The 23141-nt window shown below is 45.8% G+C and overlaps 1 protein-coding gene across 6 annotated transcripts in view; it reads right to left on the minus strand.

The window, feature by feature from the left end:
• SIL1 (SIL1 nucleotide exchange factor) overlaps positions 1-23141 on the minus strand; it is a 326909-nt gene that overhangs the window by 151048 nt on the left and 152720 nt on the right. For all 6 annotated transcript variants that reach the window (XM_054556611.2, XM_054556609.2, XM_024247395.3 and 3 more), the window contains 2 exons: positions 18931-19045; positions 12219-12357 (listed from right to left, as the gene is read on the minus strand). In XM_054556611.2, the coding sequence (XP_054412586.1) occupies positions 12219-12357; positions 18931-19005 (214 nt within the window). In that variant the 5' untranslated portion in view covers positions 19006-19045. The remainder of the gene's footprint in view (positions 1-12218; positions 12358-18930; positions 19046-23141) is intronic.

The following is a 23141-nucleotide window of genomic DNA, read 5'->3' on the forward strand; positions in this document are numbered from 1 at the left end:
AGATCACTTAGACATTATTCTATTTTAGCTCTTTATTTTGAAACAATTTTGGACTTAAAGAAAAGTTGCAAAAAAAAGTAAAAAAACACAGAGTTCCCATATACTCTTCATCCAGATTTCCCTCCTATTAACATGTTATAAAACTATAGGACAATTATCAAAACTAAGAAATTATACAACAGTAGTAACTAAACTATAGACTTTACTTGGATTTCACCAGTTTTTCCACTAACGTTTTTCTCTCTTGCACAGTCTAATCCAGGATATCACACTGTATTTGGTGGTCATGTCTCCTTTGTCTCCTCCAATCTGCGACAATTCCTCAGTCCTTGTCTTTCATCACCTGGACATACTTGAAAAGTGCTGGTAGTTATTCTGCAGACTGTACCTCAATTTGGATTCATCTGATGTCCACTGATTTTTAATACAACAGAAAAAACAGCAGCTAACATTTACTGAGCTATTACTATGCACCTGGCATTACAGTAAACATTTCATGTTTACCTTATTTACTATTTAAAATAACCCTCTGAAGTAGGCATTATTACTACCCCTATTTTACAGAGAGGGATAGTTCATTAATCTTTACTGTAATTAAGTAACTTTCCAAGCTACTAGCTATAAAAGACAGAGCAGAGTGTGAACCCAGGTAGACTGACTCTAAAACACTATACTACATGCTATATTCAAGGCACGGCAGCAACAATCAAATGCCAAAATACAATCTGGGCTCAGCTCTTGGCCATTCCGTCTCGGAAGAACGTGTCTCACTGAAGAAAGGGCATTATAGGCTTTATATTTCTTCCAAAGAAGACGAAATACTCCACTTGAATTTCTGCCCATATAACCAGAAGATTTTTTTTTTCTCTTGACAAGAAGCACCTTCCTGGATTAAGGGTAAAGAAAAGGCCATTGTTCTCCTGAGACCTCACTCTGGACTGGTGCCAGATGGAGGGAAAAATAGATGAGCATGTAGGTGTGCTCAATTCAAGAGAGTTCTATTCCGAAGCCTTTTCAAGCGTATGGAAACACGGAGGTCACAAAAAGGAGAAAAAGCTCCTGGGATTGTTTTTTTTCCCATGTTATGCCCAGAAATATCCAATGACGGGCAACACAAACAGACACCTTGTCGTTAGTATTAGGATCTTTGGGAAAGTTGAGGTACAAACTATTCATGTGGCACATGGTGTGTGTGTCAAGGGACAGGGCTGTGGGAGGCAGGCTGGGAAGAATTCCAGCTGCACTCCAGGATTTGTTTTTAATGCTTATGACTTTAGATCACTCAGTTCCACAGACTTGATTTTTCCCAAATCCCCTCTCTGGCAACGCTAATGTGTTTTTCCTCTAGTTCTGACGGATCAGTGAAATACGTGGCTGGAAGAATAGGCTAGGAAATCATTTCTTTGATGCTAGCAGAATTGAGAAAATATTCCCCCAGCTACGGACCTCTCCATCTATTCATCCCTGCCACCTGCCAGTCAGCTGCAGGTAGAGGCAGCTAGGAAGGTAAGGTGGCAGGGAGGGCAGGATGTGAAGGAGGGGAAAAGGGAAAAGAGCTGAGAGCATGAAAACAAGGAAAAGACAAAAAAAAAAGAGTATTGTGTTCAAATGGCCACTTTAGAACCAAGACTTTCATTGATATGCATCAGCAGTGTCAGATGAAGCCAGCAAATAGGTGAAAAACGCTCAGCCTTCCTTAGAACTTTTCTTCTTCTCTTCACCCCACGAAGTACATCCCTCAACTTCAAAACTAAGATGGACTCCTGTAAATGAAACACTTTATCTGGGTGCCTCCATTACTGCCAGCTTTGTAAAAGAGCCCTCCCCTTTGAAATCTACTGTTCTATACCTAACTCCAAAGTATCCTCAGCTAGATACTTTGATCAAATACTGGAAGCTAAAATGCTAACTGTCTTTAGGGAACAATTCCTCCAGCCTCTACATCTACAATTTAACCCAGTGGGAATCTAAAGCCAGCTAACAACCCTCAAATCACACTGCACACAGGGCTGCTTACTCCACTGTGTTTAGGGACATCAGAATCAATCCCTAAGACCCAACCTAGAAACCCAAATAGGGCAGCTTGATAATTCTGTGTCTGCTTGAATAACTTCCCCCTTTCAGTGTCAAAGGCCCCCAAAATTCACATTATTTTGTTCCCATGTAGACTTCAAATAAAACTGCTTTCAGATCATGACCCCGCAGATTCCATCTTCAGAAGAAAGGAAATCTGGGAAAAGCAATGAGATCTGAAGCCCCTTTACCAATGGACCATGGGCTCCAAAAGAGACCAAGAGAAAACATAACTACTCCCTTATGGGGTATCTTGAGGCCTTAATATACACAAAGCACCTAGCACAAGGGGATGTTAAAAAAAAAAAAAAAGTTTTCTTCCTTTCACCATCCAACTGCTAGACTGGAATTCCTGGGTCCTATCTCCCCTCTGTCTTTTTTTTTTTTTTTTTTAGTAAACCCCTTCCATTCTAGGATCTCCTCAGTCATTTCTTGGTCATGAGATACTAGACAACCTTCTCATCCTCTAAGAGCCTGAATGACTTGGCCAGGCACGGTGGCTCACGTCTATAATCTCAGCACTTTGGGAGGATGAGGCTGGCAGATCATGAGGTCAGGAGTTCAAGACTAGCCTGGCTAGCATGGTGAAACCCTGTCTCTACTAAAAATGCAAAAATTAGCCAGGCATGGTGGCGCGCGCCTGTAGCCCTAGCTACTCAGGAGGCTGAGGCAGGAGAATTGCTTGAACCCGGCAGGTGGAGGTTGCAGTGAGCCAAGATCACACCATTGCACTCCAGCCTGGGTGACAGAGCAAGACTCTGTCTCGAAAAAAAAAAAAAGAAGAGCCTGAATGACTTGACCAAATTGGGAGATGATGGAATAGAGATTAAAAAGATGATGTTTATATAACATTTAGAGGGCTACTGGGGTGGGGAGCAGGGGTCGTTTCTTTTTTCCCCTAAGGAAAAAGAACTTTATAAATATACCATATTACTATTCCTTAAAAACTCACCTCTGCCCAGATAAACTCATTATGGCCATAGGTAATCAAATCTGAAAACTTTTAATCCAAAGAAATGGTTCTCTTCTTCCAAACAGCTGCATTACACAAACCATAAACAGACTGTTCTGGGAATTAAATAAATTAAACTAAAACTCAATCTTTGTTTGCCCAAATCCATATATTATGGGAAATAAGGCAAAACCAACAACTTACGAGTTTATGAATAATAACAAAACAAAACCCCCACATGAACAGAAATATAATCAGCTTGATTAGCACCCAGGCAACAAAAGGCTCACAGAGCCCCTGCACACAAGGCAGTGCTTCATGTGGGCTCTTGACAGGCTGCCGAAAGATCAGTGGCTAGTGGGGTGCCATCCCCACCCTGCCCTGTGCACTGCCAGGGCCTCAAAGAGTTCCCTTGATGTTCCCTGTCTTCAGAAGAGGGAAGGTTGGAGCAGGTTCAGAGGAGCTTCCAAAAAGCTCTCCAGAGCTTGCCAGAAACCTGGCTTCACAAAGCCCCACAGGCCAGATGGACAAAAGTCTCCCTTACCATACCCAGAGACAACCTAAGAGTCCCCAGAATGATCTGCCTATCATTCCTCAGACTCCAGCCATCTCACTGTCCACCTATGTATGCACTGCCCAGGGCTCAGATTACTCAAGAAAGTCAAAAAACGTCACCCACCACAGTGTCAGGTTGTCAGATGTTAACTGGACCTTTCCTAATACTGGGTGATGCTCAGTTCTGACCTCTTGGTTGTCCAAGCACCTTCCCCACAGTAGTTCTTCCCAACCTTCCATTTCTCAAGCACCCAAATGGGTACTTCTCTTTCATCGCCCAAAGCAGAAGACCATCCTCAGCTTGGCTCAGAAAACTGAAGACATCTAATAGGAGCTTCTTCAATTTCTGTCTGTATCCCTACCACCTTTCTGTGTCCCTTTCTAGCCTCTGCTTCTAATTTCTCAGTCTCATCACATTTATGAAGCCAAGACTGTCCATCTGCTACCTAAATAACTTTGCCCCATCAATGATCTCCTCTATGGGATTATAAATCTGTCAACACTGATTCCTTTCCCCTCTGCCTTCCAACATACACAAAACCTCTCTCCATCCAGCTCCAATGACCCCACCACTGAAGCCTTTCCTTCAGTGTCCTCTGCATTCTCACTGAGCCACCTTCCTGTAGGGGGTCCTCCATCACTATAAGCCCAGGTGGGCAACCTCTGTCATGCCCACCATGGTATCCCTGGCATCAAGCACTATACTTCTAGGAGTTCAACAAATGGAACATGAAATGAACAAGTTTTTTGATATGGCTATCTCTAACTTAAATTGCCCCTTTAGTTCTCCTCTTCTACTATCAAACTCTTCAAACCCAGGAGTTTACATCATCTTTCTTCATCTCCTCATCTCCCAGCACAGCTCCTGGTTGGATTCTATGACAGACTCATCTGTTACACTTAAGTTTCACACCTTTAAATCTACTGGCTTGTCAGTTCTCCTGATCTCCTCCCTCCCCCTCACTGGCCCCCACCTCTGACAGAGTGGATGCTGCCCACCCCCGCCACCTCATTTTTCCCATACACATACCTGCCACTCCAGACAAGCAGATATACTCTCACTTCAGGTCTCTCTTCATATTATCCCCACCAACACCACTACTCATACTTTGTTCTCTTCTCTACCTAGTGAAGTACTATCTCTAAGTTATAGATCAATTCCTACCTCCAAGGCTCTGACAAAACTAAGAATGCAACGGGTTCTGGGAAAGGGCCTCTCATTCAAGCTCTAGGTCAGCCCTTGAGAACTACTCCTACCCTGGTTAGTCTTAACCGTGGAGATGCCCTGGGCTGTCTTGGCCAGTGGGGTGAGGCCAATATTAGAAAAGGAAGCAAAGTCAGAGCTACAAAGGTTCTCTGAACTAAAACAAAGTCTGTGGCATGAGGGCTGGGACTATTTTGGCAGCTAGTTTTCCATCATCCCTACTTGGTCTAAGTTTTCCATCTCAGCCATTTGGGTGTCCCAACCTTTGAGAGTTGAGGCTATGCCACGCTGCTCAGCACTGCTGATTAAACCTCAGAGAGAACAGGTGGATAGAAGCAGGGGAAGGGGAGGATAAGGGCTTCAGGGTGCATATTAAGCATACAAATACTTGTTAGAAAGAGGATGCCAACAGCTGCTCTCCATCACCACCCAAATGCACAGATTGCAAACTGGACCCTGGCCTGTCCCATCCGGGTAATGAAGGCCAAAGCCAGGGCAGAGATGCTTTGGTGCCAGAGCAGAACTCAGCCAGCCGGCTGCAAAGTGGCCTCAGTCTTGGCAGTGGCTGTCATGGAGGTTGCAGGCCTTCCTGGCCTGGCCTCCACCTGCTCTCCCAGAGGGCTGTGGGATTTAGCTGCTGAGGGGCAGTGATCAGCCATCATGAGAGACTAGTGAAGAGACCTCCCTACATGAGAAATGAGGTCTCTCTGCAATGAAGAGATCTAAAATGTCCTCATGGAGCCTCCTGGGGCCTTCCTGTATTCCAGCCCACCATCTTTTTTTCTCTCCTAGTACAGGATAATTTGAAGCCTCAGAAACTGCTCCTACAGGCCTCAAGAGACCTGGCATCCTGCCATCCTCCAAGTGGTTCTCCCTAACAAGCTTGTATTACCAAGGAGCAAAGGAGATGCTCAGAGTGGAGAATGCTTAACAAAGGCTGGGAAGGTGGAAGTTATAGAGGGAGGGACTAGAAGTATAGGTAGAAGAGGAACAAATGAAGTTCTAAGGAAATCCCCAGAAGACTAGAAAGCCCTCAAAGTAAGAAGGGTGGCACTGTGCAGAAAGAAGTAGCACCAAAAGTAAGCTCTGTTGAATACTTCATCCTGAAAAGTTGCCAGAGATAGCAACTTATGTCCAAGAAGACAGACCACCCCAACAGAATCAGGCTGTTTCTTCTACTTAGCCCCTGCCCCACATTTCCAGCACTGTGCTTGAGCCAGGGTGAAACATCATCCAACAAAGACCCCTGGCTATCCCCCTCCCTTAAGTCATTACTTCCTTAACAGCAGCTAAGAAGTCTCACTGTCACACTTTGATGAGCCGCAGGGGCTTAGGCATGAAGTGTCCTGAACAAACAACCTCACTCCCACCCAATCTCATGGGCCTCACATGTGTGTGCATGTCTGTGTATGAAGGATGGGACAGAAGAGATTATACCCTTGGGGACCATGGGGAATGAGACGACCTGTAAGGAAGATCCCTCCAGGATCAGGGAGGGAGAGAGGGTCACCTGCCTCCTAACCACAGACCTGGGGAGGAGGCAGAACACACTGGGAGTTTTGCCCCTTAGTCTCACCTTCATTGCAACTGTGGTATAATAAAAAATATGTGTAGTCTTTGACCCTGGTTCCTGGCTCATTGTTTCTAAAACTCTTGGAATTTTTTGAGCCATAAGAGTGCACTTTGTTATTCCTACCAAACCCCTTTCAACTATGGGGCTTTTATACTGATTAGGTGACTCTTGGTTGGAGGTTCTAAATAGCTTCAGGATGGAGGCTGGTTGCCAGAAATACCAACCCAGGATTAGAGGGCTGGAACTTTCAGCCCAGCCCCCCTCTGACCTCAGAGGAGGGAAGGAGGACTGGAGATTGAGATCAATTATCAATGGCCAATGCTTTAATCAATTATGCCTACATAATAAAACCTCCATAAAAGCCATGAAACAACAGGATTCAGAGAGCTTCCTGAACTCCACTTGAGCATGAGGGTTGGCGGACACACTGAAGTGCTAGGAGGCTCTGCACACCACTCCCTACCCCCACTCCAATATCTTGCCCCATGCATCTAACTCTTCCGTTTGGCTGTCACTGAGTTGCATTTTCATAATAAACCAATAAACATAAAGTGTTTTCCTGAGAGCCATTCTAGCAAATTATTAATGTCAAACCTGAGAAGGAGATTGTGAGAATTCTCAATTTATACCTGGTCAGTCAGAAATACAGGTGGCCCAGGACTTGCAACTGCCATATGAAATGGAAGCAGTCTTATGGACTTAGCCCTTTATCTTGAGGGATCTGAGACTAATTCCACGTAGACACTGGCAGATTTGCATTGAATTGTTGCACACCCACTTAGTGTCAGAGGGACTGGAGAACCACACCGCCCCTCCAAAGCTGCAAAGAGCCAAAGGCCCAACAGAAACAGTGTCACAGAGTCACCCAGACCAGAGTCAGGTGCTCCTTCAGACAGATGTCCAGGGCCTGCAGGAAATCAGACTCCTCTCTTAAACACTTGAAACCAGAGTAGTTGGTCTACTATAAATGAGGTTTTTAAAATTCAGTTCCCTCTTATTGCTCGTGCAGATCTGAAATGATCTGACCAGATGGCTGGTGCTCTATAATTCTTGGATTGCTCTCATCAGTTGTTGATGATTTGGATTTTTTTTCTTTTTCTTTTTTTTCCCTTTCATATGAACGTGTTCCTGCACAGGCTTCCTGCGTGCTCACATTGAGTGGGCTCTTTGTGCTAATGCCAATATTTCAGAGACTCTCACAGCCGCCTGGAGTCAGATCAGGTCAATAAGGAGCCCCAGGTCTGCTCCTGGCTGGCTATGCTTCCCTGAGCCCACATGGGGGCCAACATGCAGCACTGGGTAATGAGCAGAACAAGGGGGCCTCTGCCAGGGCTGCCTCCTTACCTCCACTTCCCCTTCAGGTCCCCAAGGAAAGGGAGGTAGCAAAGGTGTATATACATAGATATATATTTTTAAAAAGACTATGTTGCCAAGGCTGGAGCGCAGTAGCTATTCACAGATACCAAGGTACCAATGATGCAAACTCCTGGGCTCAAGCAATCCTCCCACCTCAGCCTCCTGAGTAGCTGGGACTACAGTCGCACGCCACCATGCCCAGAACAAAGGTATATACTTTTAAATGACAACTATAGCCACTTATTGAATATGGCCTATGTGCCAGGCCCTGTGTTGAACATTTTACATATGTTAACCTTGTTTCATTCTCACATCATCTCTGTGAAGTAGGTATTATATTTTCATCCCTATCTTCAGATGTGGAAACTAAGGTTCTGAGATTCTAAGCAACCTGAGCAAGGCCACACAGCTCAAAGAGAGAGCTGCAGGTGGAGTTGGAGATTCAGCACCATAAAATTTGATGAACTGCCCCACACAGATCTCAGGGTTAAAGAGAAAAGGCCCTGGCCTTGCCATACCATCCTTTATGCCCTCACTGAGCATAAAATACTTCCACCAGGACATCCAAAACACTTTGGTGGCTGTTTTTGTCTTTGTTCTCTGTATCCTTTGTAAGATTATGAGCTGGATAGAGGGCAGGGGTCACGTCCTTTTTGCTACACAAGAAGATGGTATGGCACAGTGGTTAGGAGCTGGGGCTTAGAGCCAGACAAATCTAGGTTTGAGTCCCAACTCTACCACTCTTTGGTTGTTTGGCTGAGTCCTTCCTTCTGAGACTCAGTTGTATCTGTAAAAATGAGGACAGTTATAGCACCTGCCCTCAAAGCATGCCTGGCAGAGTCAATGCTCAGTAAATGTGAGCTATTACCTACATTTCTGGCTATAGATGATGCCTGGCACAAAGTAGGATCTCAGAAGATGCCCAGGGTGCAGAAGCCCATTGAAGTGGCTGTGACCAGCATTCTGTAATACCAGCTGCACAGGTACAAAGTCCTAGTGTTCAGCCTCAGGTCCTCAGCCTCAGGACAAATTCCTGAGTTCCCTGCCCAGAGCCCACAGGAACTGCCAGCAAACAGTTTTCCTCTGCTTGCTTGTGAACAGCTAATGCTGTATCCACACTCAAATGCTTGCTGTGCCTCCGTAAGGTGAGGCAAATCCCAAAATAAACCAGAAGAAAGAGACAGGAAAATCACTTCTAGGAACAAGCAGCTCCCAGTGAGGATGCTGACAGTAATAACCCGGGCAGGTAGACTTCAGGAGATTCACCTGCAGCTGTTCCAGGACTGAGTGACTGGGACCCAATTCCTACCTGGACTGCAGGGAAGGCCTACGAAGTCATGAGTTCGTCCCCTGGTGTTCCAGGTAGCAGGCAATCTGGAAATCTGCCTTCAAACGAGCACAGCAAAAACAGCCCACGAACCCTAGTTCCCCTCTTGGGAGCCTAAGGACAACACAGCTGTGGTCCTCCCTTAAGAGTCCTGAGGGGACAGAAGGTACTGAACTGGAGACAATAACTGTCCATATAAACTTGCCATTTTCTTAAAGTCCACCATCTTCCTGTGCCATGTCACTGACTCTTAGACAGGAAACACTCTGCTAACCCCTTTTGCTCATGCTTACCCTTGCTCCTTGATCAAAGTCTCTGTTGAGGGAGGGAGGACACTGCATGAACATGCAAGTCTCTTCTTCACATCATAAGTTCCCTTTCCCACATAAAGCCATAGGGACAGAAGCCTACATGCTCATGTACCCTCACCGGCATCCAGTGATTCCACAATGGGATTGAAGGGATGGCCAAGTGGAGAACTTACCACAGAAAATCAGAACAGCTGTGTACTGAGTGAATTCTCCATGTTAGGAAGTAGGCAGAGGGCTTTGCATCTACCATCTCACTCCATACAACAGCCTCTGCAGCAGGCAGGGCAGAACACTTCCCCCATGCCACCCCATGCAAAACCAAAGAACAGAAATGTTCTGTGACTTGCCCAAGACCCCCTAAGTAGCAAAGCTAGGGTTTGAACCCCAAACTGGCTGAATCTAGTCTGTCCTCTTTACCACTAAATTACACCACCTCCCCATTTACCTACCCATCCAGTTCCCAGGACTGGCTACATTCCTTTTAACCTTTAGGTAGATGTGTTGGGAAGCTCCCAGGCAGAATTCAGAATGTGGTAAATTAAGTACCATAATCTGGTTGAAGGCAAGTGCCAGCTATCCACACACACCCTTGAGAGGTCAGTTTCCTAACAGTATACATAGAAAACATATCAATTCTTTACTGGGGCCTCCACTGGTCTGATGCCATGACACCAGATTCTGAATCACCCCACATCAGATACTGAGGCCAGAACAAGCCTCCCACCAAACCTCCCCTCACCAGCCCTGCTTCTGAGATGTAGTGTAGGCAAAAAGTGCTCCTGGGATGGGGCAGGCATGACTGGAACCAGAGTTGCTTTGCCCTCTGAGCTACAGGGCCTCTGCGTCTGGGTGCAACTGCAACACACCAGCCTTTGGGACAACTCCAAGGGAATTTTGCGCAGAAGAGTTTACCAGGGACTCTTGAGAAACTCCAGGGCAGAGGGTGATGCCAATGAAACATCAAGTTAACTGTAAAAATCAGTGCTCTACTCAAATTCTCCAGGAGTCTCTCAGAGTCCACAGCCCACTCTTGTCACACAGGCTCTGGCTGTACCTCCCCAAGGATAGAGAGAGGGGCTCTTTTTAGCCATTAATAGCAGCCCCACTGCCCAAAGGGGTGGGCAAGGGGTCAGGGTCAGAACCATCAACATTGTTCCGTCTGCAACATGAACCAGGATGCTACTAGATGAAGGGAGCTACTGACTCAACTACAGAAACAGATAGAGTAAGAGTCGAGGCCACAGGACATTGACTTCCATCTGCTCCAGGAACTTGCCTGGTTAAAAGTGGTACAAGAAGGCCAGGTGCGGTGGCTCACATCTGTAATCCTAGGACTTTGGCAGGCTGAGGCAGGTGGACTGCTCGAGCCCAGGAGTTCGAGACTAGCCTGGGCAACAGGGCAAAACCCAGTCTCTACAAAAAATACAAAAATTAGCTGGGTGTGGTGGCTTGCACCTATAGTCCCAGCTACTATGGAGGCTGAGGTGGGAGGATTACTTGAGCCCAGGAGGCAGAGGTTGCAGTGAGCCAAGATCGCAACATGGCACTCCAGCCTGGGTGACAGAGCAAGACCCTGTCTCAAAAAAATAAGTGACACAAGCAACACTATATACATAAAATCAGTGGATACAGTCCGTATCTTCCATGCCCTACCCCTGACAGCCTCTGGTTTTAGTCCTTAAGGACCAGTGGGACTAAGTTCTCAAGTGAAGCCAGGTTGGGGAGGGGTGGGTGGTGGCAGGCAGAGGTTGGATCTGCTGAACCCAGTACCTCTATTCCTAAAAGTTCCCTCTGCTCAATGCCATTAGCTCCCACCTGGCTTCCTTGGTGCTTCATCACTCTTCTGTGGCAGCAACTACCCATGTGCAAACACAGCAGGAGCAATACTGCTACCAGAAAGCTGGCTGGCACAGCAAATGCTGCCCTGCCAGCACAGCAGCAGTGGGGGCAGTGAGGACATGGTGATGAATATCGGCAAGAAGCTGGTGAAACTACACTGTGGCAGCTGCTGGGGCTTGCCATCCACCTTGCGACTCCTGAGAACAGTCCCAAGTGTCGGAGTAGTAGGCTCCAGCCAAGGACAGCTAGGACTGGGAAGAAATGGGAAGAGAGTGGGCCCAGGCTCTGGGGTCAATGGCACAGGGCAAGTTAGCTGGATGACATAGGACAAGTTGCCTAACCTCATTGAGCCTCAGTGCTTTCATCTGAACATAAAGATAATAATAGTTCCTATTATTGTGAAAATTGAACAAGATTACGCATATGAAGCACCTAGTACAGTACCTGAATATGGTGAAGACTCTGCAATTGTTGACTATTCTCACTATTTTAAGCCCTGGGCCCAGGCTCATGAAAGGATTAGAAAATTGTTCCTTCTGAGGATGCACTATTTAAAAACCAGGCCAGGACCAGCCTGTTTCTTGGCACAGGTTCCTTTAACAACAGAATACTCCTGCCCCACACCAGTGCTCAGGACTCTCCCAAGAACAATATTTCAGCAGCACTGAGCCGAGCAGCAGAGCCCAAAATAGCATTTGCACAGCGAGGCACATGTCACTGCCTCTCTGGTGCTTCAGAAGTGCAGGGAAAGAAAGTTTTCAATCACTTGCTCAGAAACCACGGCCACCCACCACCTGCCTTCCTAAGATGCTAAGCAATCTTAGGGCACTAAGATGCTGCAATCTCTATTCTGCTGGAAAACAAAGGTCCCTGAGCCCTGCAGCAGCAGCTACCACTCTGACGGAACATGCTGTTTCCCTCCCGCAGGCCAGAAAGGAGCAGCCTGAAGGAGCAGCCCTCTGGGGACAAAGGACATATGCAGTTTGAATTCAGAGTGTGTTTTGTGGGGATAGAGCTGGGCCTGATACCTGGCCGAAGGGCCTGCCACTCATGCGTCGGGTGGAACACCTCCAGGACTTCGGCATCCAGCTCCTCCTCGGCTTTGGTTTCTTTTCTCTCCGTTTCTTTGGTGCTGCTCTTCTCTGGGTTGGTCAGGGCAAACTCCTTCTGAGAAAAGAAAACACGGGAAATGACCCACCGCAACTAGGCGCCAGGTAAGCAGAAAAAAAATGGCCTAGGGTGGCACGTTCTTTTCCTCCATGCCCCTCTCCCCAACAGCCAGATATGTCTGGACACTCGCAATTCCTTTCCCAAGGTCAGCCTCAGAACCAGCACATGTGAGGTGATATGGCTAAATGAATGCAGCATGTTGTCCTGTGTGTATGTGGTACTTTTGAAAATGCATAGGGAATGACTCTAGAAGATCCCATGTATCTTGAGCAGGTTAAGGGAACACATTAGGGACAGGGGCTGGCAAAACGAAACAATAAGAGCCTTTTACTTTTTGACATGCTATTATACTGTTTGATGTTTAAAACTCGCACGTATTATTTTTACAATAAAAATAAACATATTTAGAAAAGAAAAAAACACATACATGAATGGGAGAGTAAGGCCTCAAATGGCCACTACAGATGTACAAAAGCTAGCAGCTAAGGCCCAACTGATTCCCAAGCAGCCCAGCAGGGCACAATTCCCCAGTGTGCCTATCAGCCATTGCAAACCATGGAGGAAGGGTGTAACTGGGAAGGAGAGAATCCAGCTGGGCTGAGGGAGGAAGATGCTCAGGTTGGAAACCACTTCCTAAAACCTGTTTCCTTCCACCCTGTGCAGAACATAGAGGATTAATGAGATGGTGTCTCTGGAGCATCCTCAGCTCAGGAGACAGAGACGCAAGATAAACACAAAGTATTATTCATTTTGTTCTTTCCTGGATTCTCATCCTTCCTATCCCATTTTAAAACCTGTTCTTACAAAAAAAGTAATAAGGCCTCAGGAAATTCGAACCAGAGGGTTCCAGAGCTCTGGGAAATTACATTTGGGAAAACAAGCAGGAACCCACATTAGCACATGGGGAGGTATTTCAGCCTGCCCACCTCTCATGTCATCACTTTTTCTCTGCTTCCCAATCCCTCCCCTAGTAATAAAAAGTATATTTCTTGGAATCTTCCTAGGAGCCCAGACCCGTGCTGGGTACTTTACATAGATCTCATTTTGGTCTCCCAACAATTCTAACCATACCTGGGAGATGTTATATGCATACATCTGGAAAGTTATTTAACTTTCAAATAACACCTCATTCTCAGCTGGGCGTGGTGGCTCACGCCTATAATCCCAGCACTTTGAGAGGAGGCCAAGGCAGGTGGATTGCTTGAACCCAAGAATTCAAGACCAGCCTGGGCAACACCGCAAAACCCCATCTCTATAAAAAATACAAAAAAATTAGCCAGGTGTGGTGGCGTATGCCTGTAATCCCAGCTACTTGGGCGGCTGAGGCAAGAGGATCGTTAGAGCCCAGGAGGCAGAGGCTGCAGTGACCTGAGATGGCACCACCACACTTCAGCCTGGGTGACAGAGCAAGACCCCGTCTCAAAAAAAAAAAAAAAAAAAAAAAAGTGCCTTGCTCCAGATAAGGACTCTCTCCTGCCTGGGTCCCTCAATGTCTGATCTTTAGTTGTCAAGGAAAGGTTAAAATGTTAAGGTGCTGGTGATGACAATGTAGAGCCCCTCCAAGAATTTTTACATTTTAACAAGAAATAAAAGCATGAAATTTAGATGGCAGAATTTCAGGCCTTACTAAGGACCAATAAGGAAAATATCTTGGCAAGAAGAAGCTCTCAAATCTAACCACACCTGGGAGATGTTATATGCATAGTTACGAGAGGCACTGACTCCAGCATAGTGGTTAAGATGCTGGAATAACTCAAATCCCAGTTTCTTGTGTCTCGGGAAAGTTATTTAACTTTCTAAGCTTCAGTTTCCACATTTTCAACATGAAAATAATAACATCTAGCTCATAGTTAGATGAGGTACTATATTGTAAACCACTGGCTTTGGGTACATTGTGGCTGCTACTGTTATTACTTATGAAGGCAGTCATAGATTCCAGGCTGTGTTGTGACATCCAGGAGTGACTATACAATATGGCATCATTCAAGCAGGTCACCTGTGCAGCCTGGTGTCTCAAACCCCTCCTATCCCTTCAACTTAAAGTTTGCACAAATCTGAGCTCAAAAGAAAACTAGGAATAGAAGAATAGGTGTGCTTATGAGACTACAGAGAAGACAGACTGGCAGGAGGCACCCTCCATTCTGAGGACATGGACATCAAGGACTTCCAACAGCTGAGTTTCCAGAGGACAGGCACCATGACAGTCTCCTTCATCACCCCCATGCCTAGCACAGGGCTTAGTTTGAAGCTGCTGAACAAATAGATGAATGAATGCCCCTTCCCATAGGCAGGTGTGTCTTCTGGGTGCCTTAGACTGAGGAAAGCCCAAAGAACCTGAGTCTGCTGCAGGTACTTTCCTCACATTCCAGAACAAAGACCACCCTGTCTGCTAAGTACCCAGAGCCTATGTACACTAGGATCAGCCCTAGTCAGAAGCATTAGACTGCAGGACGAGGAGAAAGTTAATAAAATTTACCTTAGAGGTGTGTCAATGAAATGCCCCGGGGGCCAGGCAGGGATGCAGGGAAATCAGTGGACCAGGTGTAAACGACAGGGAGTGGTGGGACTGTAGAAACTGGAGCCCTCCTGCCTTGACTAAGGGAAGCAGCTGCTACTCAGCTGGTCTACCACTGTCACGCAGGCATTCAACTTGAAAACAGAAATCCAGATTTTTATGTGAAATGTTCTTATTTTTAGAACACTAAGAGGGCCAAACCAAAATATCTAAGCATCAATTTGCAACCTTTTTTTTTTCTTTTAATTTTTAGTGGAGACAAGGTCTCCCTATGTTTCCCAGGCTGGTCTTGAACTCCTGGACTTAAGCAATCCTCCCTCCTCTGCCTCCCAAAGTGCTGGGATTACAGGCATGAGCCACCACGCCCAGCCTCAATCCTTGTTTCAGTTTACCTATTAGCCGGGTAATTTCTGGCAGGCTGTAAGCAAGCAGCCCAATTCTCATCAAGAGAAGCAGAAAGGGGCAAGGGAGATGGTGATAAGAAGGTAGCACAGGAAGCCCTTCAAAATCCAGGTAGGCTGATGTTCATTTTAACTACTAAGGGTTGGGAAAGCCTCTTTTTCTAGATTTCATTAACAAGATTAATAGAGTGGATTCAAGAAGGAGGGTTAGAATGAGACTGATGAACCACCGAGCTACATGCTTCAAGTCCTAAGGAGGCCAGACTCTTTTGCAACAATCCTGTCACTGTTCAAAATGGTTTTTGCACCTCCTCTTGGTATCATCTTTGAACCAGATTTTAAGACACAAACACAAAATCTGTACATTTAAAAGTACATTTTAAAGTACACCTCAGTTTTTAGTGGAGATTGACATAAAATTGGTTCTCCCCTATCTATGCTCACCCTGTTCACGAGACCTGGCTATAAGAGCTTTAGATGCTTTGCCCAAAATACACCTAGCTATCCTCAAAGGCCAAGGGCTCAGAAGCATTGAGAGAGGTTCAGTGATATGAACAAACCACAGGCTGGACAGTGAGCTCAAAAGCAGAGTTCCAGAAAAGGGTTGGAGAAAAAGCAGCATCAAGAGGATGAGGTTGTAATGATAACAGCAGCTACCATTTATTAAGCCCTGATCATATGTCAGGCACCGGGGCAAGACGCCTTCCATTCCTCAATTCATCCAAGTGTCATCTGTGAAGCACATCATATTAGTCCCATAGGACGACAGATATGGGGCTTTTCAAAATCACACTTTTCAGAAAAGCAGAGCAGAGATTGAAGTCCAGACCTGCCTGGCTCCAAAGCCCATACACAAGTTTTGACTCACTGCTATGATTCTTTCTTGGTCAGATGTCCTAATAAGTTGTGCCCTGAGAGCTGAGGGAATGACGCTGGGATACTGAGATCACCTTAGCATATCTACCAGCACATGCCTTTCCTCGGCAAAGACTTCCATGGGCCAGGTAAGAAACCACAGTCCCAGTGAAAGAACAAGCACAACTAGCCTCACTCTGCCTAGGCAGTGTCCTGAACAGGAGAGAGAGAGAGGCAGGCCAGCCCTTGGTCATCCGTGAAGTAAACCCCGTGCTCTGGTGCCTTCCAGCTGGCTCCTCAGGGCTGCCTTCCACGCTGGATCATCAGTGCTCTCTTCTCCCTATCACCATCATTCCAAATACCAATTTCCTCTCAAGTGACTGGCAAGAAATCCTAGCTAAGGTGTTAGCTGACAACAGCTTACCATGTCACACTTCCTTGCGCTTGTATCCGAATAAGAGATTCTTAAAAACCAAAGCCTTCAAGATCCAAGAGAATGAATGAATCTCTAATGGTGGGTTGACAGACACTGTAACAGAGACAGACTGCCAGGGCAACATTTTGGGACAGAAGCCTGCCTGACACAGCCCAAATTAAACCATAGAAGCAGCAGCCCCATACTAAAAAACAACAGCAGACATTCATTAACCATTTATTGGCCATATTGTGCCAGTTTCAATGGCAGGTGCTTTATATATAATCATATTTAATCTACACTAAAACCTTAACAGGGAGGCACCAACCTTGTTTTACAGATTAGGAAACACAGCTCAGAAAGGGTCAAATTGCCAAAGTGGGAGGCAAAAGGGATCTTATGAAGGGCCTGTGCTCCTTCCACAAGGCTCCACTACTGTACCCGCCTCATTGTTTACCACCTTTTTCAAGGCCAGTAACACACAACCACAGTCCTTCAGCATCTACATGCCTCTTGAAATGTGGCATCCCGGGGAAGTACCACAGCAGGAGCCAGGAAGGAAAGCTGGCTCCAGATCATACTCTGATACACACAGCCGGCCTTTCCTGGGTGGGCATTAACCTGCCCCAATGCCTTTGGGGAGGACAATTCCAGGTCATCAGGAGCACTTACCTGGACTCCAGGCTCTGAAGAAAGGATCATAACCACCTCCACCCCATTTTCACTGTTGTGAAGGTGGCTGGCTGCATAATTTAGATTTTAAATGACATCAGGGCAGCAATTTTTATGGTATGAGAGAAAAGATGCTTCAACTCCTACTTGTGCTTAGCACATGATGAAAGATTATGACAAATGGATACAGCTTAGGAACAGACATAAGGATAAAAGCAGCTTCTGTTGATGAAAGTCAGTATTAACATTTTTCTGAGACTAGACTCAATAGAGCTAATATAAATGGGCCAGAATAATTATGCTCTGAAAGCTCATCTATTTGGTTGGACTATTATCCAAAAGGGACTTCCTAACTCGGTCCTTAAGTAAATTCATCAGCATGCCTTTGTTAATTGTGCATCTGCTAAAGCTCACGATGGGGAGCACGGCATCCTCATGAGCTACAAGTTGGGGAGGGGACACAGCCCTGGTCCCTCAAGGCTCTTTTCTGGGCCATTCCACCACCAACCCATGCCAGAGACAGCCCCAACCTCACGCTGTAGCCAGTCCCATTCTCAGGGGCCCCTGGGATCCCATTCTTACTGTCCTTGAAGAAGAGGCAAATAAACAGCACCAACAGGATCTCAGAGGGCATTAAAAACTCAAAAGGACTCGTGACTCCTAACTGTATGTTTTCTCCTGCTCCACAAAGTGGGGGGAAAGGCAGAGAGGAAAAAAATGATTTCAGAGAGAAGGTGGAAACTTGCCATGAGCCAGAGGTGAACCACAGCTAAGCTGGATTGTTATTAAATTCATCACAATTGTCATTTGCACTTCAAGGACCTCCCGCTCCAGAGCTTCCAGCGCTTTATCCAACATTTAGTGGGAGCCCTGGGGGTTGGGGAAGGTGGCCAGGGGAGGGTGAAACTGTCAAATAACTGACAGTGGGAGCTTATCAAGGGAGAGGAGAGGGAGGGCATTAGGAGCTGGTCAAGGGCAGGCTGTTGCCAGGACAAGCCGAGTAAACAGGGCCAGGAACCCTAGTGTGCTGCAGCCAGGCCAAGCTCAGGGCCTTTTTGGGCATTCTCCTCCTGCCAGTGGCAATGGCAGAAGCCCTGAGCAGTAAGCTCTAGGTTAATGAAGTGTGGCCCAGAAAGAACAGGGAGCTACAGACAAAAGGAAGGAGGATACAGAGATGGAGATGAACTGAGAAAGTACAAGGGAGAGAGGAGTAGAGGAAGAAAAAGAGTCTTACTTGGAACTGATGCCCATCACACAGGCACTCAGCTTTTGGGCAGAATCCTGACATTCATAGCTCTCATAAACTGGCTGTGTGATTTTGGCCAAGTTACTTAATGTCTCTGAGTCTTAGTCTTCTCCTCAAAAGGAGAATAAAAACTGTAGCTGCCTACTTCATAGAGTTGTTGGGAGGATTAAATGAGAATACATATAAAGCACTCACTACAAGGTTTGGTACATGGAAGATTATAATTATGAATTTATCATCATCATCATCTTTTCCCCAAAGGGAAACTGTCATAATCTTTAAACAGAGGCCAGAAGACACAGGGATGGGGAGGAAGAAGTCTACCTACTCCATGATCCACTGCCAGCCACACTCACATAAGAAAGAAACATAAAAGCCCACCCTACTCCCACAGCAGCCCTGGTGACAGGAAGGCCTTCTCAAGACTTCATCAAGGATCCCTCCCATTTGCAATAAAGATATTTACCAGGTTCTGATGACTGAGGCAGAAGGGGAAGCAGGCGGCCATCAGCAGCCCAAGCAGCATGCCCAGAGGAGCCATCCTAGATGAAGGCAGGCTCTGGGGAGGGGTAGTCAGGGACCTGCAGGTGCAAGCATAGACAACAGAAGGTCAATGAAAAGCTAGTGCTTGGTTCCCCCGCACTGTGATTCCCATGTCATCACTGGCTCACATGTCAGACATTTCCTGCATAGAGGTATAATGAGTCTTCTACCACTTCTAGATAATTCTGAAGCCTCCATCTCCCATGGTGGGTCCAGCCATCCAACAAGAGATATGCCCTGGCTAGAACCATACAGTCGATCGGGAATCCTGCATGAGCTATCACAGCCCTGGTCCCTTCCTTCTTCATTAGAACTGGTTATCAGGTTGTGGCAGGTGGTCTTGACTATGATAAGGAGAGAGGGAAACTAACCAACTGATCTGCATGTGAACAAACATGGGCACAAATCCACATAAGCCTTTGTAACCACCCACTTCTAAAACACACCCATTATCCTACCTGAAGACAGATGGCATCAATATCCTCTAAGACAGCAAAGTTCGATATTCCCAAGTCACAAAACCTCTCACATCACATTTCAAACAGTCAAATCAAAGTACAAGCCCCAGTAGCTATTAAAAGGACAGGCAAAGGTGGGAGGATCACTTGAGGCCACAAGTTCAAGACCAGCCTGCACAACACAGTGAGACCCTGTCTCCACAAAATATTTAAAAAACAAAAAAATTAGCTAGGCATGGTGATGTGAGCCTGTAGTCCCAGCTACGTGGGAGGCTGAGGCAGGAAGACCACTTGAGCCCCAGAGGTTGAGGCTGTAGTGACCCATGACTGCACCACTGCACTCCAGCCTGGGTGACAGAGTGAGACCCCATCCCTCCAAAAAGAAAATTTAAAGGATATAAGGATGGAAGGACATCCCATGTTCATGAATTAGAGACTTCATACTGTTAACAACAATACTACCCAAAGCAACATACAGATTCAGAGCAATCTCTGTTAAAATCCCAAAGGAGAAACTCATCCTAAAACTCATATGAAATTTCAGGGGACCCAGAATAGCCAAAACAATCTTAAAAATGAAGAAAGGGCTGGGTTTGGTGGCTCACACCTATAATCCCAGCACTTTGGGAGGCCAATGGGTGGAGTGCCTGAGCTCAGGAGTTCAAGACCAGCCTGGGCAACATGGCAAAACCCCATCTCTACCAAAAATACAAAAATTTGCTGGGTGTGGTGGCACATGCCTGTAGTCCCAGCTACCCAGGAGGCTGAGGTGGGAGGATCACGTGAGCCTGGGAGGCAAAGGTTGCAGTGAGCTGAGATCACACCACTGCACTACAACCTGGGCGACAGAGTGAGTACCCATCTAAGAAAGTAAAAGAAAAAAGTTAGAGGACTCACTCTTCCTGATTTCAAAACTTACTACAAAGCTACAGTAATCAAAGGGTGATACTGGCATAAGGATGGAGAGACAGACCAATGAAATAAAATTGAGAGTCCAGAAATAATCTCATATATGGCCAATTTTTGACAATGGTGCCAAGACCATTCAATGGAGAAAGGACAGTCTCTTTAACAAATGGTACTGGGACAAGTGGATATCCACATGTGTAAGAGTGAAGCTGGGGCCAGGTGTGGTGGCTCACGCCTGTAATCCCAGCTGAGGTGGGCAGATCACAAGGTCAGGAGATCGAGATCATCCTGGTTAACGCAGTGAAACCCCATCTCTACTAAAAATACAAAAAATTAGCCGAGCATTGTGGTGGGCGCCTGTAGTCCCAGCTACTCAGGAGACTGAAGCCAGAGAATGGCATGAACCCGGGAGGCGGAGCTTGCAGTGAGCCGAGATCACGCCACTGCGTTCCAGCCTGGGCGACAGAGCGAGACTCCGTCTCAAAAATAATAATAAGAAGAAGAAGAGTACATACAGTTGGACCCTTACCCTATATCATTTATAAAAACTAACTAGAAATGAATCAAAGACCTACATTTAAGAGCTAAAAGCATACAACTTAGAAGGAAACATAGATGTAATCTTAACGACCTTGGATTTGGCATCGGTTTCTTAAATATGACACCAAAAGCATGGGCAACAAAAGAAAAATAGATAAATTGGATTTCATCAAAATTAAAAAGCTTTTGGGTCTCAAAGGATATTATCAAATAGTGAAAAGACAGAATGGGAGAAAATATTTGTAAATCACATCTCTGTTACAGGTATATTGTCCAGAACATGTTGAGAATTCCTAAATCTCAACAATAAAAAGACCAGTATCCCAATTTAAAAATGGGCAAAGGCAGGAGTTCAAGAATAGCCTGAGCAACATAGCTCATAGACCTCTTCTCTAAAAAAACAAATTAAAAATTTTAAAAATTAGCCAGGTGTGGTGGTGTGCACCTACAGTCCCAGCTACTTAGGAGGCTCAGGTGAGAAGATCTCTTAAGCCCAGGAGTTTGAGACCTCAGTGAGCTATGACAATGCCACTGTGCTCCGGCCTGGGCAACAGAGTGAGATTCTGTCACTAAAAAAAAAGTAAAAAAAATTAAAATGGGCAAAGGACTTGAATAAACATTTCTCCAAAGAAGATATACAAACGGCCAATAGGGACATGAAAAGGTTCTCAACATCATTAACCATGAGGGAAATGCAAATCAAAACCACAATGATACACCACTTCACACCCACAATGATGGCTGTAATTTTTTTTTTAAGTAAAATAACAAGTGTTGGTGAAGATGTGGATTAACTAGAACCCTCGTACATTGCTGGTGTAGATATAAAAGAGTGCAGCCACTTGGGAATAGCTTGGTGGCTCCTCAGAAAGCTAACTATAGAATTAACATATGTCCCAGCAATTCCACTCCTAGGCATATCCCCCAAAGAATTGAAAACAGGGACTCAAACAGATATATGTACATCAATGTTCACTGCAGCATTATTCACAATACCCAAAAGGTGGAAACAATCCAAGTGCCATCAAAAGATGGATTTTCAAAATGTGGTGTATACATACAACGGAATATTATTCAGCTGTAAAAGGAATGAAATTCTGATACATGCTGCAACATGGAAGCTTGAAAACATTATCCCAAGTGAAATAAGTCAGACACAAAAGCTCAGATATGGTATGATTCTAATTATATGAAATATTTAGAACAGACAAATTCATTTAGATAGAAAGTAGAAAAGCAGTTACCGGGTTAAGGAAAAGGGGAAATGGAGAGTTACTCCTTAATAGGTGAAGAGTGTCTATTTGGAATAGTGAAAATATTCTAGTAAACTAGGATAGAAGTCAAGAAAACTTAATCCAAATTAGCAAATGATCTAGGAAAGAAAGGCAGAAAGAAAAACAAAATAAAACAAGCAAAACAAACCAGAAAACCTTAGGAAAATTCAGGATGTGTCAGTATTAGCCCAGACCCTTATAAGAGGTTTTAATATTTATCCCTCAGCCCCAGTATACCTCATTAGGCAGTTTACTCAATTGAGGCTTAAGTGAGTTAATTACAGGGCAGCACCTCTGAAGAATGTGGTGTTTACCTTTTCTCTATCCCACTCCTGCCACATTCCTCCCTGCTTCACCTTAAGAAATTGGACCTGTGGAGTGATTGCAGTGGGACCCAAAGCGTGCCTGAACCCACTCTCAGAAGTCATTACCCCTCTGCCCTGCCCACATCTTCTCAGGGGCCGAAAGAAACTTTCCCTAAGGACATCTGCAGCCATGAAGGAAAACAGCCCTGCTGGACCGCCACTGTGCTAAAAAAGCACAGCCAAATGGAAAAGCAAAGGCTCAGGTACTAAAAATAGCTGCTACACTCACCCAGCAGCAAAAGCCTTAGCTTTCTGCCAGTTCCCCTCCTCTTTTTTTGCCGACAAAATGGAACGGCTGAGTGCCACGAGAGCTTCCCCCAGCAACCTGGCTCCCTGGGGCACCAATCACACTGAAAGACAGGGATTGAGTTCACAGCACCACACTAGGCTCTGGATAGGTGACTGGCCATCCCTGGGTGTGAGCAGGAGAGGGGCCAGGCTGGGTGAGGATGAACAAGGGCAAAGGGTCACCGCATCAGGAGGGAGAAGGCTAGGGAGGCTAGGGAGACGGTTCCTGAGAGGGCACAACCCTAGAGCTGCCTATACTGCTCTAAACTTTTGTTAACGCTGCAGCCTTGGCTGTGGGGA

The sequence above is a fragment of the Pongo abelii genome, chromosome 4 (assembly GCF_028885655.2).
Source record: "Pongo abelii isolate AG06213 chromosome 4, NHGRI_mPonAbe1-v2.0_pri, whole genome shotgun sequence".
NCBI classification, from domain to species: Eukaryota; Metazoa; Chordata; class Mammalia; order Primates; family Hominidae; genus Pongo; species Pongo abelii.